Below are 15,315 nucleotides of genomic sequence, written 5' to 3' on the forward strand. Positions count from 1 at the left end.
CCACCCGTGGATTGCGGTTATTAGGAACCGCCGCTGCATGCAGACCGCTGGGGCTGATGAGGTGTGCAGCTAGAGTAGTGTGACCCCCCACGGGAAGAGTGCAGCCCCAGGGCAGTGTAGTGGATGGTGGGAGTGATGGTGGTGAAGGTCCCAGTACCGGTAGTGCTGGAGGCGCGAAGGAGCACACAGACAACAAGTTACAGTCCAGGGTCTTTACTCACAGTTCTTTACTGGTCCTAGTCACCTTGGTACCGGCGGTGACTGCCCAAGCCGTGCTGCGTCCACCAGGTGAGGGGCTCGGTCAACTCCCAGGCAGTTCAGGAGCATGGCACAGGACCCCCTTTAATCCTTTCTCTGGCCTGCCTCACCAGTGACCCACTTTTGTCCAGCTGCCGCGGACTCGTGCGGTTAAACGTGGGCCCCGTCCTCCGCTGTCCTATATGGTGCCTTCCTAGCAGGTTTGATGAGGTGTCGCACCAATAGATGATCACGACGACCGGTCTTTGGCTGAGGGTAGTTTCTCCTCCACCAACTTGGGATCCGGTACCCTTAATCTGCCTGACCCTTCACCCTGGATTCTCGTGGGTTCTTAGGGTCCCTTCCACCTTCTTGTTCCTGAGCCCTTCTGTTTTTCTCTCTCTTTTCCTTCTTTCCTGTTCTGTCTTCTCCTCCTTCCCTTGGCCTCTTCTCCAGGCCCACTTCTCCTTCTCCTCTCAGGCTCTGGCCTCTTCTCTAGGCCTGCCTCTGGAGCAGCACTCAGCCTGAGCTGCTGCTCCCTGTCAGCTCTCCTCTCCTCACAGACTGAACACTGTTCTAAGATGGTGCCCACCTTTTATACCTCCCTCTGACCATGAGCCCAGGTGACCAGCAACCAATGAGCTCCTATCTACGCTCAGGAACCAACCCCTATCTGCCCCTACAGCACTGGGTGTTCCACCCCCCTCCCCACTCCAGGCAGGGACATAGTCGGTCGTGCCTGCACTTTTGTCTAGTGGGAGCACCGTTGAGCTGTCCCTCGGAAATGGGGTGTGTGTGCTGTATGCAGCTAACTGAGCCCTGGTCCATACTCCATCCTTACCTGGGAGTGGAATATCACACCTCTGGTCTGAGGTGCAATACCCCTGTAGCGGCCGAACCCTCGGGGCGCTACACATTCAGTGTCTTCGCATAGCGCGATATCCGGCTCCATACACTCATCTTACCTGTAATGCGTTCTTCTGTCTGGAGCCAGACCCTGCAGGTGCGTTGCGCTTGCACAGTCTATAAAGGCTTCGGACTGACGGACGCATATACGATTATGTTATAGATACAGTGGCATGTAAAAGTTTTTGCACCCCTGGTCAAAATTACTGTTATTGTGAACAGTTAAGCAAGATGAAAATGAAATGATCTCTAAAAAGCCTAAAGTTAAAGATGACACATTTCCTTTGTATTTTAGACAAAAATATATTTGTTGTCATTTTCTACATTTTAAATATTACATAACGGATAATGGGCCGGTGCAAAATTTTGGGCACCCTTAGAGATTTGTGTGCTCAGATAACTTTGACCAAGGTTTCAGACCTTAATTAGCCTGTAGGGGTTATGGCTTTATCACTCTTACCAATAGGATAGGCCGGATGATGCAAATGTCTAGCTTTATAAAAACCCAGTGTGAAGACACAGCATTTAATCTTAATTATGCCAGACATATATTAGACAAAGACTATTATTTATGAGTCTGAACGTTGACTCTTGAAGTCATGTGCTTCTTCGGGGGGTCAAGAGACATAGGCCATTTTTCTATGGGCTTTAATGTTGCCTCTTGAGTTGACATTCGATGCAGCATAATGTGTTGCTATCCTTGAAGGACAGGGACTCAGGGTCATTGAACAATTGATGTTTACTAATATGTTGATTATCCATTGTATAAGCTCATGCAACTTGTTGACCTGCAAACAGGGAAGGACAAACTATGCAGATTGATTAAATACTTAAACAATGAGAGTTGACCTCGTCCCACCCTCCCCTTGACCTGTGATTAATGGCCTGAAGAATAGTTGTGAACTATAAAAGGGGAATATGCCTCTGTTTCTCAGACAGTGAGTCTACAGAACAGCAGCCAGGACACCATGGCTCCATCAAGAGAGATTTGACATTCTACAGGATGCCAGCCTAAGGGACCACGGCACTTGCTGGAAGAATACAGATCTGCTCCATTGACCATCACTTAACTCATGGATATATTCAGAGAAGCCATGTTGGGACCCTCCAGTTACCTGGCCCCATGGAGACGTTCGGAGAAGCCAGGTTGGGACAATCTTGTCACCTGGCCAAATACCTCAATGGACTGTCAGCTTCCTAAGCTTCTCGTTACATCCTCTCTGTGGGTGCTCTCCAGAAGTGGGATGCCACTGCTGGGGGTAGTCGGTCCTGGAAGCTGTGAAGTCACAGCTGCTCCCATCCTGGCAAGCAGAAGGGTGAGACTCTGTTATTTGCACCATCTTGGGACTGTTCTATATGTTTTTTTTGTCTGTGGTGGTTCAATAAAATATTGCCACACTGTTTTACCCTCTCCCTGTGTTGACTGAGTTGCGCCAAAACATAGCAGCCATGGGTTCTTCTAAGCAGCTGCCTAGCACTCTGAAAATGAAAGTGGTGGAGGTCCACAATACAAGAGAAGGCTATTAGAAGATAGCACAGTGTTTTCAAGTTGCCCTTTCTGCAGTTCGAAATGTAATCAAAAAATGGCAGCTAAAAGGAACAGTGGAGGTCAAGATAAGGTCTGGAAGGCAAATCAGATTCCCCGCTTGACAACAAAAGACATTCAGAAAGATTTAACAGACTCTGGAGTTGTGGTACATTGCTCTACTGTTCAGAGACACATGCTCAGATATGGCCTACATGGAAGAGTTATCAGAAGAAAACCTCACCTGTGTTCTCACCATAAAATTCAGGGTCTGAAGTATGCAAAAGAACATCTAAACAAGCCTGATGTATTTTGGAAATAAGTCTGGTGGACCAATGAGGTTATAATAGAACCCTTTGGCCACAATGACCAAATGTATGTGTGGAGAAAAAAAGGCACAGAATTTCAGGAAAAGAACACCCCGCCAAATCTTAGAACTAGTGCACTACCAGGATGCAGCAAACCCATATAATAAAGATAGCGGCAACACAGGTGCAAAATATTGATGTGACAATCCCTCACGACCTACCATTTCATGGAGGGGGTTATTGATTACACAGTATCCGGCTTACAGCTTAATAATAATATAATGATAATAATTATTATTTTTATAGCGCCAACATATTCCGCAGCACTTTACAAATTTTAGCAGGGACTTATACAGACAATACAGAATAAGCATATCTCATATTGAAAGGAGTGAGGGCCCTGCTCGCAAGCTTACAGTCTATGAGGAAATGGGGGAGACACAAAAGGTAGAATGTACATATATTGTATAATGCAGCCTTGATATACTAAATAGGATAAATAATACATGGACTGGTCTCCTGCCAGTATGTGTGCAGTCCTGACCGAGGCTATTATGTGCATGGTTGGTATGAACCTGAAATTGAAGAAGATTTTAATATGGGGAAAAACTGGGACTGACAGATATTGTGTGGAGGCGATACGCCAGTCTAAAGAAATGGGTTTTTAGGGTTTCGCTTGAAACTGTGGGTATTGGGAATTAATCGAACGGTCCTGTCAAAGAATTGGCGCAGCACGCGAGAAATCTTGAGACGGGAGTCGGAAGTTCAGATTATGGAGGATTTTAGTTTTTAGTCACTGGCAGAATGGAGGGCACGTGTAGGGTGGTAGACTGAGACAAGGGAGGAGATGTAGGGGGGTACTGAAGCATGGAGCGCTTTGTGGGTAAGCGTGATAAGTTGAAATTGAACTTTATATTGGATGGGTAACCAATGCCATGACTGGCACAGGGAAGAGGCATCGGTGTAGCGGTTGGCGAGGAATATGATCCTGGCTGCTGCATTAACGACGGATTGGAGAGGGGAGAGTTTAGTAAGAGGTAGCTCGATAAGTAGAGAGTTGCAGTAGTCCAGATGAGAATGAATAAGAGCTACAGTAAGAGTTTTTATGGAGTCAAAGGTGAGAAAAGTCCTGATTCTTGAGATGTTTTTGAGGTGTAGATGACATGAACGAGCGAGTGATTTGATGTGAGGAGTGAAAGAAAGATCTGAGTCAAAAATGACCCCAAGACAGCGGGCTTGTGGCTGGGGAGTAATGGTTGAGCCACAAACAGAAATGGCAATATCGGGCACAGGTAGGTTAGTGGAGGGAGGAAATACGAGTAGTTCAGTTTTTGACAGATTCAGTTTTAGACAGATGGAGGACATAATGTTAGACACAGCAGACAGACAATCACTGGTCTTTTGTAGTAATGCAGGGGTGATGTCCGGAGCAGAGGTGTATAATTGGGTGTCATCAGCATAGAGATGGTACTGAAAACCGAATCTGCTGATTGTTTTTCCAATGGGAGCGGTGTATAAGGAGAAAAGAAGGGGGCCTAGGACTGATCCTTGAGGAACCCCTACAGTAAGGGGAAGGAGAGAGGAGGAGGAGCCGGCAAAAGACACAGAGAAGGAGCGGTCAGAGAGATAGGTGGAGAACCAGTAGAGAACAGTGTCCTTAAGGCCAATAGTGCAGAGCATAGTGAGGAGGAGCTGGTGATCCACAGTGTCGAATGCTGCAGAGATCCAGGAGAATCAGCAGGGAGCAGTGACCATTAGATTTAGCTGTTAGTAGATCATTAGAGACTTTAGTGAGGGCAGTTTCAGTAGAATGTAAAGAGCGGAGACCAGATTGTAAAGGGTCAAGAAGAGAGTTGTCTGAGAGATAGCGGATGAGACGGGAATGGACCAGGCGTTCCAGGAGTTTAGAGATAAAGGGAAGATTGGAAACAGGTCTGTAGTTGGCCGTGCAGTTCTGGTCAAGGGATGGTTTTTTAAGTAATGGATGTATGCTGGCGTGTTTAAAAGCTTATTAGTTATGCCCATACTATTAGATTAGGCAGTCTGCCCAGTCCTATCTGAGTGCACCCCATGAGAACAGATACCCTAGTTTACAATGCTAGCACTGATGGGCCTGGCTTCACCCTGGTATAAAAAAGTACAAAAATGCATATATATAATATATGAGATATTCAACTTGATTAATTGTTCACAATAACAGTAATTTTCAGCATGAGTGCCCAAACTTTTACATGCCACTGTACTTTCATTTTTAACATATTTTGTACAGCAGTAATGCAATTTCAATTTCACATATTTAATTTTTCTAAACACATGTTATCTATAGCGTTTTTAACAGAAGTTGATTTTAAGATTTATACTTACATTGGGTACGGAAAGTATTTAGACCCCTTTAAATTTTTCACCCTTTATTTCATTGCAGCCATTTGGTAATTTCTAAAAAAGTTATTTTTTTTTCTCATTAAAGTACACTCTGCACCCCATCTTGACTGAAAAAACAGAAATGTAGAAATTTTTGCAAATTTATTAAAAAAGAAAAACTGAAATATCACATGGTCATAAGTATTCAGACCCTTTGCTCAGACACTCATATTTAAGTCACATGCTGTCCATTTCCTTGTGATCCTCCTTGAGATGGTTCTACTCCTTCGTTGGAGTCCAGCTGTGTTTAATTAAACTGATAGGACTTGATTTGGAAAGGCACACACCTGTCTATATAAGACCTCACAGCTCACAGTGCATGTCAGACCGAATCAGAATTATGAGCTCAAACGAACTGCCCAAGGTGCTCAGAGACAGAATTGTGGCAAGGCATAGATCTGGCCAAGGATACAAAAGAATTTCTGCATTACTCAAGGTTCCTAAGAGCACAGTGGCCTCCATAATCCTTAAATGGAAGAAGTTCGGGACCACCAGAAGTCTTCCTAGACCTGGTCATCCAGCCAAACTGAGCAATCGTGAGAGAAGAGGCTTGGCGAGAGAGGTAAAGAAGAACTCCAAGATCACTGTGGCTGAGCTGCAGAGATGCAGTAGGGAGATGGGAGAAAGTTCCACAAAGTAAACTATCATTGCAGCCCTTCACCAGTTGGGCCTTTATGGCAGAGTGACCCAATTGAAGCCTCTCATCAGTGCAAGACATATGAAAGCCTGCATAGAGTTTGCTCAAAAACACATGAAGGACTACCAAACTATGAGAAATAAGATTATCTGGTCTGATGAGATGAAGGTAGAATTTTTTGGTGATAATTCTAAGAGGTATGTGTGGAAAAAAACAGGCACTGCTCATCACCTACCCAATACAATCCCAACAGTGAAACATGGTGGTGGCAGCATCATGCTATGGGGGTGTTTTTCAGCTGCAGGGACAGGACGACTGGTTGCAATTGAAGGAAACATGAATGTGGCCAAGTACAGAGCAATCTTGGATGAAAACCTCTTCCAGAGTGCTCTGGACCTCAGACTTGGCTGAAGGTTAACCTTCCAACAAGACCATGACCCTAAGCACACAGCTAAAATAACAAAGGAGTGGCTTCAGAACAACTCTGTGACTATTCTTTACTGGCCCAGCCAGAGCCCTGACCTAAACCCAATTGAGCATATCTGGAGAGCTCTCTGGAGGCTGTCCACCAACGTTCACAATCCAACCTGACGGAACTGGAGAGGATCTGCAAGGAAGAATGGATCCCCAAATCCAGGTGTGAAAAACTTGTTGCATCATTCCCAAGAAGACTCATGGCTGTACTAACTCAAAAGAGTGCTTCTACTCAATACTGAGCAAAGGGTCTGAATACTTATGACCATGTGATATTTCAGCTTTTCTTTTTTAATAAATTAGCAAAAATTTCTACATTTTTTTTTCAGTCAAGAAGGGGTGCAGAGTGTACATTAATGAAAAAAAAATGAATTTTTAGAATTTACCAAATGGCTGCAATAAAACAAAGTGTGAAAAATTTAAAGGGGTCTGAATACTTTCCATACCCACTGTATAGGTACACTTTAAAGGGAAGATTTTTATTTTATTACATTTTGTGTATAATAATAATTAGTGTCATGAAGTAAGAGCAATAGCCTAACACCGATGACAGATCCTGGAGGGGGGTAGTTTTAGTTCCTCTATCCTGTATGACTTGTAGACATGTTCAAAAATAATTTTCCACAAGCCTTTAACAAATTTAGTTCACCAGCATTTGAAATCATGCCAGAAGTTATTGTTTCTGCAGATAACACATGCTTCACCCATACTCCATTCATTAATTAATTCATTTTTTGTTTTATTATAAATTAACACTTTTAATTTGAATTTGAATTTGACAATTCTAAACAACAACATTTTCTGTACTTTAGATCCATGTATTTCAACTGCGATTGTGACATCAACAGAAACAGGATCATCACCTGTAACTGAAGCATCCACAGAAACAGGATCATCACCTGTAACTGGATCATCAACAGAAACAGGATCATCATCTGTAAATGGAGCATCAACAGAAACAGGAGCATCAACAGAAACAGGATCATCACCTGTAACTGGATCATCAACAGAAACAGGATCATTACCTGTAACTGGGGCATCCACAAAAGCAGGATCATCACCTATAACTGGAGCAACAACAGAAACAGGATCATCATCTGTAACTGAAGAATCAACAGAAACAGGATCATCATCTGTAACTGGAGCATCCACAGAGACAGGATCATCATCTGTAACTGAAGCTTCAACAGAAACAGGATCATCATCTGTAAGTGGAGCATCCACAGAAACAGGAACATCATCTGCAAATGGAGCATCCACAGAAACAGGATCATCACCTGTAACTGAAGCTTCAACAGAAACAGGATCATCACCTGTAACTGAAGCATCAACAGAAATAGGATCATCACCTGTAACTGAAGTATCAACAGAAACAGGATCATCAACTGTAACTGAAGCATCAACAGAATCAGGATCATCAACTGTAACTGAAGCATCAACAGAAACAGGATCATCAACTGTAACTGAAGCATCAACAGAATCAGGATCATCACCACTAACTGAAGCATCAACAGAAACAGGATCATCAACTGTAACTGAAGCATCAACAGAATCAGGATCATCACCTGTAACTGAAGCATCAACAGAAACAGGATCATCAACTGTAACTGAAGCATCAACAGATTCAGGACCATCACCTGTAACTGAAGCATCAACAGAAAGAGGATCATCAACTGTAACTGAAACATCAACAGAATCAGAATCATCACCTGTAACTGAAGCATCAACAGAAACAGGATCATCAACTGTAACTGGAGCATCAACAGAATCAGGATCATCAACTGTAACTGAAGCATCAACAGAAACAGGATCACCAACTGTAATTGAAGCATCAACTGAATCAGGATCATCAACTGTAACTGAAGCATCAACAGAAAGAGGATCATCACCTGTAACTGAAGCATCAACAGAAGCAGGATCATCAACTGTAATTGAAGCATCAACCGAATCAGGATCATCACCTGTAAATGAAGCATCAACAGAAACAGGATCCTCAACTGTAACTGAAGCATCAACAGAATCAGGATCATCACCTGTAACTGAAGCATCAACAGAAACAGGATCATCAACTGTAACTGAAGCATCAACAGAATCAGGATCATCAACTGTAACTGAAGCATCAACAGAAAGAGGATCATCACCTGTAACTGAAGCATCAACAGAAACAGGATCATCAACTGTAACTGAAGCATCAACCGAATCAGGATCATCACCTGTAAATGAAGCATCAACAGAAACAGGATCGTCAACTGTAACTGAAGCATCAACAGAATCAGGATCATCACCTGTAACTGAAGCATCAACAGAAACAGGATCATCAACTGTAACTGAAGCATCAACAGAATCAGGATCATCACCTGTAGCTGAAGCATCAACAGAAACAGGATCATCAACTGTAACTGCAGCATCAACAGCATCAGGATCATCACCTGTAACTGTAGTATCAACAGAAACAGGATCATCAACTATAACAGAAGCATCCACAGAAACAGGATCATCACCTGTAACAGGAGCATCAAGAGAAACAGGATCATCACCTGTAACTGAAGCATCAACAGAATCAGGATCATCAACTGTAACTGAAGCATCAACAGAATCAGGACCATCAACTGTAACTGAAGCATCAACAGAATCAGGACCATCACCTGTAACTGAAGCATCAACAGAAACAGGATCATCAACTGTAACTGAAGCACCAAGAGAATCAGGATCATCACCTGTAACTGAAGCATCAACAGAAACAGGATCATCAACTGTAACTGAAGCATCAACAGAATCAGGATCATCACCTGTAACTGAAGCATCAACAGAAACAGGATCACCAACTGTAACTGAAGCATCAACAGTATCAGGATCATCAACTGTAACTGAAGCATCAGCAGAAACAGGATCATCACCTGTAACTGAAGCATCAACAGAATCAGGATCATCAACTGTAACTGAAGCATCAGCAGAATCAGGATCATCAACTGTAACTGAAGCATCAACAGAAACAGGATCATCAACTGTAACTGAAGCACCAACAGAATCAGGATCATCACCTGTAACTGAAGCATCAACAGAAACAGGATCATCAACCGTAACTGAAGCAGCAACAGAATCAGGATCATCACCTGTAGCTGAAGCATCAACAGAAACAGGATCATCAACTGTAACTGAAGCATCCACAGAATCAGGATCATCACCTGTAACTGAAGCATCAACAGAAATAGGATCATCAACTGTAACTGAAGCATCCACAGAAACAGGATCATCACCAGTAACTGGAGCATCAACAGTAACAGGATCATCACCTGTAACTGGATCATCAACAGAAACAGGATCATCATCTGCAGCTGGAGCATCCACAGAGACAAGATCATCATCTGTAACTGAAGCATCAACAGAAACAGGATCATCATCTGTAACTGGAGCATCCACAGAGACAGGATCATCATCTGTAAGTGGAGCATCCACAGAAACAGGATCATCATCTGCAACTGGAGCATCCACAGAAACAGGATCATCACATGTAACTGAAGCTTCAACAGGAACAGGATCATCACCTGTAACTGAAGCATCAACAGAAACAGGATCATCAACTGTAACTGAAGCATCAACGGAATCAGGATCATCACCTGTAACTGAAGCATCAACGGAATCAGGATCATCACCTGTAACTGAAGCATCAACAGAAACACGATCATCAACTGTAACTGAAGCATCAACAGAATCAGGATCATCACCTGTAACTGAAGCATCAACAGAAAAAGGATCATCACCTGTAACTGGAGGATCAACAGAAACAGGATCATCACCTGTAACTGAAGCATCAACAGAATCAGGATCATCACCTGTAACTGAAGCATCAACAGAAAAAGCATCATCACCTGTAACAGAGGCAACAACAGAAACAGGATCATCATCTCTAACTGGAGGATCAACAGAAATAGGATCATCACCTGTAACTGGAGCACCAACAGAATCAGGATCATCACCTGTAACTGAAGCATCAACAGAAACTGGTTCATCACCTCTAACTGAGGCATCAACAAAAACAGGATCATCACCTGTAACTGAGGCATCAACAGAAACAGGATCATCACCTGTAACTGGAGCATCAACAGAATCAGGATCATCACCTGTAACTGGAGCATCGACAGAAATAGGATCATCACTTTTAACTGGAGCATCAACAGAAACAGGATCATCACCCATAACTGGATCATCAACAGAAACGGGAACATCATCTGTAACTGGGGCATCCACAGAAGCAGGATCATCACCTCTAACTGGAGCATCCACAGAAACAGGATCATCATCTGTAACTGAAGCATCCACAGAAACAGGATCATCATCTGTAACTGAAGCATCAACAGAAACAGGATCATCATCTGTAACTGAAGTATCAACAGAAACAGGATCATCAACTGTAACTGAATCATCAACAGAATCAGGATCATCACCTGTAACTGAAGCATCAACAGAAACAGGATCATCAACTGTAACTGAAGCATCAACAGAATCAGGATCATCACCTGTAACTGTAGCAACAACAGAATCAGGATCATCATCTGTAACTGAAGCATCAACAGAAATAGGATCATCACCTGTAACTGAGGAATTAACAGAAACAGGATCATCACCTTTAACTGGATCATCAACAGAAACAGGATTATCATCTGTAACTGGGGGATCCACAGAAGCAGGATCATCACCTTTAACTGGAGCATCCACAGAAACAGGATCATCATCTTTAACTGAAGCATCCACAGAAACAGCATCATCATCTGTAACTGAATTATTAACAGAAACAGGATCATCAACTGTAACTGAAGCATCCACAGAATCAGAATCATCACCTGTAACTGAAGCATCAACAGAAAAAGGATCATCACCTTTGACTGAAGCATCAACAGAATCAGGATCATCACCTGTAACGGAAGCATCAACAGAAACAGGATCATCAACTGTAACTGAAGCATCAACAGAATCAGGATCATCACCTGTAACTGAAGCATCAACACAAAAAGGATCAACACCTGTAACTGAAGTATCAACAGAAAAAGGATCATCACCTGTAACTGGAGGATCAACAGAAACAGGATCATCACCTGTAACTGGAGCAACAACAGAATCAGGATCATCATCTGTAACTGAAGCATCAACAGAAATAGGATCATCACCTGTAACTGAGGCATCCACAGAAACAGGATCATCATCTGTAACTGGAGGATCAACAGAAATAGGATCATCACCTGTAACTGGAGCAACAACAGAATCAGGATCATCACCTGTAACTGAAGCATCAACAGAAACTGGATCATCACCTGTAACTGAGGCATCAACAGAAACAGGATCATCACCTGTAACTGAAGCATCAACAGAAACAGGATCATCACTTGTAACTGCAGCATCAACAGAATCAGGATCATCACCTGTAACTGGAGCATCCACAGAAATAGTATCATCACCTGTAACTGGAGCATCAACAGAAACAGGATCATCACCTGTAACTGGATCATCAACAGAAACAGGATCATCATCTGTAACTGGGGCATCCACAGAAGCAGGATCATCACCTGTGACTGGAGCATCCACAGAAATAGGATCATCATCTGTAACTGAAGCATCCACAGAAACAGGATCATCATCTGTAACTGAAGCATCAACAGAAACAGGATCATCATCTGTAACTTGAACATCCACAGAGACAGGATCATCATCTGTAAGTGGAGCATCCACAGAAACAGGAACATCATCTGTAACTGGAGCATCCACAGAATCACGATCATCACCTGTAAGTGGAGCATCACCAGAATCAGGATCATCACCTGCAACTGGAGCATTCACAGAAACTGGATCATTACCTGTAACTGAGGCATCAACAAAAACCGGATCATCACCTGTAACTGGAGTATCAACAGAAACAAGATCATCACCTGTAACTGGAGTATCAGCAGAAACAAGATCATTACCTGTAACTGAAACACCAACAGATAGAGGATCATCACCTGTATCTGGAGCATCCACAGAAACTGGATCATCACCTGTAACTGGAGCATTAACAGAATCAGGATCATCACCTGTAACTGGAGCATCAGCAGAAGCAGGATCATCACCTGTAACTGAGGCATCAACAGAATCAGGATCATCACCTGTGACTGAGGCATCAACAAAAACCGGATCATCACCTCTAACTGGATCATCCACAGAAACGGGATTATCACCTGTAACTGGAGTATCAACAGAAACAGGATCATCACCTGTAACTGGAGTATCAACAGAAACAGGATCATCACCTGTAACTGAAGCATCAACAGAAACAGGATCATCAACTGTAACTGAAGCATCAACAGACTCAGGATCATCACCTGTAACTGAAGCATCAACAGAAAAAGGATCATCACCTGTAACTGGAGGATCAACAGAAACAGGATCATCTCCTGTAACTGAAGCATCAACAGAAAAAGGATCCTCACCTGTAACTGAAGCATCAACAGAAAAAGGATCATCACCTGTAACTGGAGCATCCACTGAAACAGGATCATCACCTGTAAATGGAGCATCCACAGAAACAGGATCATCTCCTGTAACTGAGGGACCAACAGAAAGGGGATCTACACCTGTAACTGAAGCATCAACAGAAAGAGGATCATCACCTGTAACTGGAGCATCCACTGAAACAGGATCATCTCCTGTAACTGAAGCATCAACAGAATCAGTATCATCACCTGTAACTGGAGCATCAACAGAATCAGGATCATCACCTCTAACTGGAGCATCAACAGAATCAGGATCATCACCTGTAACTGAAGCATCAACAGAAACAGGATCATCAACTGTAACTGAAGCATCAACAGACTCAGGATCATCACCTGTAACTGAAGCATCAACAGAAAAAGGATCATCACCTGTAACTGGAGGATCAACAGAAACAGGATCATCTCCTGTAACTGAAGCATCAACAGAAAAAGGATCCTCACCTGTAACTGAAGCATCAACAGAAAAAGGATCATCACCTGTAACTGGAGCATCCACTGAAACAGGATCATCACCTGTAAATGGAGCATCCACAGAAACAGGATCATCTCCTGTAACTGAGGGACCAACAGAAAGGGGATCTACACCTGTAACTGAAGCATCAACAGAAAGAGGATCATCACCTGTAACTGGAGCATCCACTGAAACAGGATCATCTCCTGTAACTGAAGCATCAACAGAATCAGTATCATCACCTGTAACTGGAGCATCAACAGAATCAGGATCATCACCTCTAACTGGAGCATCAACAGAATCAGGATCATCACCTGTAAGTGGAGCATCAACACAATCAGGATCATCACCTGTAACTGAAACATCAACAAAAACAGGATCATCACCTGCAATTGGAGGATCAACAGAAATAAGATCATCAGCTATATCTAAAACATCACCTGTAACTAATGGATCACCTCTGACCGATGTAACACCTGTAACTGAAGGATCACTTATAACTGATGTAACATCTGTAACTGATGGATCACCTATAACTGATGTAACACCTGTAACTGATGGATCACCTCTAACTGATGGATCACCATTAACTGATGGATCACCTGTAACTGATGGATCACCTATAACTGAAGTAACACCCATAACTGATGGATCACCTATAACTGACGTAACACCTCTAACTGATGGATCACCTGTAACTGATGGATCACCTATAACTGATATAGGATCATCATTACCTGTAACTGATGTAACATCTGATAAAGAATCATCATCTGTAGTTAACACATCTCCAGACGCTATAACAACAACACAACGAACTGCCATTGCTGGTGCTTCTACTGAAGCCAATACGGCACCAACAACTATCACTCTTATTGTATCAAGTACAACCTCCACAACAGTGCCACCGCCATTACCAACAACATCAAAAGCTCCCACTACAGCAATCAGGACTCCAGCACCCTCAGATCGTAAGTAAATTGTATTACAGTGTACTGTTTTCTGACAGCCCCAATTTAATACAGTGGGCTGGTTTAAGCGATAGCCAGGAGGAAGCCGTCTCAAGTGACGCTCCCAGACCCAGATGACTGTTTGGCCCAAATCTGTCCTGGTCATGTAATGCCACCACAGATGCATTAACAGATCTGATAAATGGATTGTAAAAAGTTAGTGTTTATCTCATATCCAGGACAAATATTTGTTATCTCCTTGTTCAGTTACTGCACAGTTCTGGTAACTTTGACTGACACGTAAAGGTAGCCAAAACAAATGGAAGTACCTAGGTGGTTGAACAGCTTTGACTGAACGATAGCTTGGGAACTGTTTGGTAAGCAGACCACATTTTAGTCCTTGTTGACCTTTTCAGTCATTTAAACTGGCCGTACATGTTCAAAGAATGATCGATATTTCTGAGAATTTATTTTGGCGAAAGATAGTTTGTGGTGTTGCAATGGTTTGGTGAAAATAATTTGTTCTGTTCAACTACATACTATAATGGCTGCCTTTACTGCGGCACCCATTGATCAATTTTTTTTGGTGTTTGTTAGAAAACACTTTTTAAGAATTCATACCAACGTAAAGAATAATTGTTGTTTTCATTTTTATTGCATAAATTAATAGGACATATGAAAATAATAAACTTTGCAATTTATTTTATCATCAAAATCTTCTCCTTCTGAACTGATCATTTATTTTTAAAATTCTCAAGGTCTGGATAAAATCTGTTTTCAGTGAAGACAGATTTTTAAATTATTGAGATATAATCTTATCAGAAGCAACTGCCATCTCTTATATAGAGGCAGGAGAATCTAGAAGCAGAACTCCTGTCCATT

The 15,315-nt window shown here is 42.5% G+C and overlaps 1 protein-coding gene across 4 annotated transcripts in view; it reads left to right on the forward strand.

Annotated features, from left to right (window-relative positions):
* Positions 1–15,315, forward strand: part of LOC141167066 (mucin-17-like) — a 165,662-nt gene that overhangs the window by 115,120 nt on the left and 35,227 nt on the right. For 2 of the 4 annotated variants that reach the window (XM_073654407.1, XM_073654406.1), the window contains one exon: positions 7,321–12,326. The exons of the other annotated variants lie outside the window; for them this stretch is intronic. In XM_073654407.1, coding sequence (XP_073510508.1) covers positions 7,321–12,188 — 4,868 coding nt within the window. In that variant the 3' untranslated portion in view covers positions 12,189–12,326. Of the gene's footprint in view, positions 1–7,320; positions 12,327–15,315 lie in introns of those variants that run through there. 4 annotated transcript variants of the gene reach the window in all.

This window comes from Phyllobates terribilis, unplaced genomic scaffold (assembly GCF_046119375.1).
Source record: "Phyllobates terribilis strain yellow unplaced genomic scaffold, ASM4611937v1 Scaffold_11__3_contigs__length_659146591, whole genome shotgun sequence".
NCBI classification, from domain to species: domain Eukaryota; kingdom Metazoa; phylum Chordata; class Amphibia; order Anura; family Dendrobatidae; genus Phyllobates; species Phyllobates terribilis.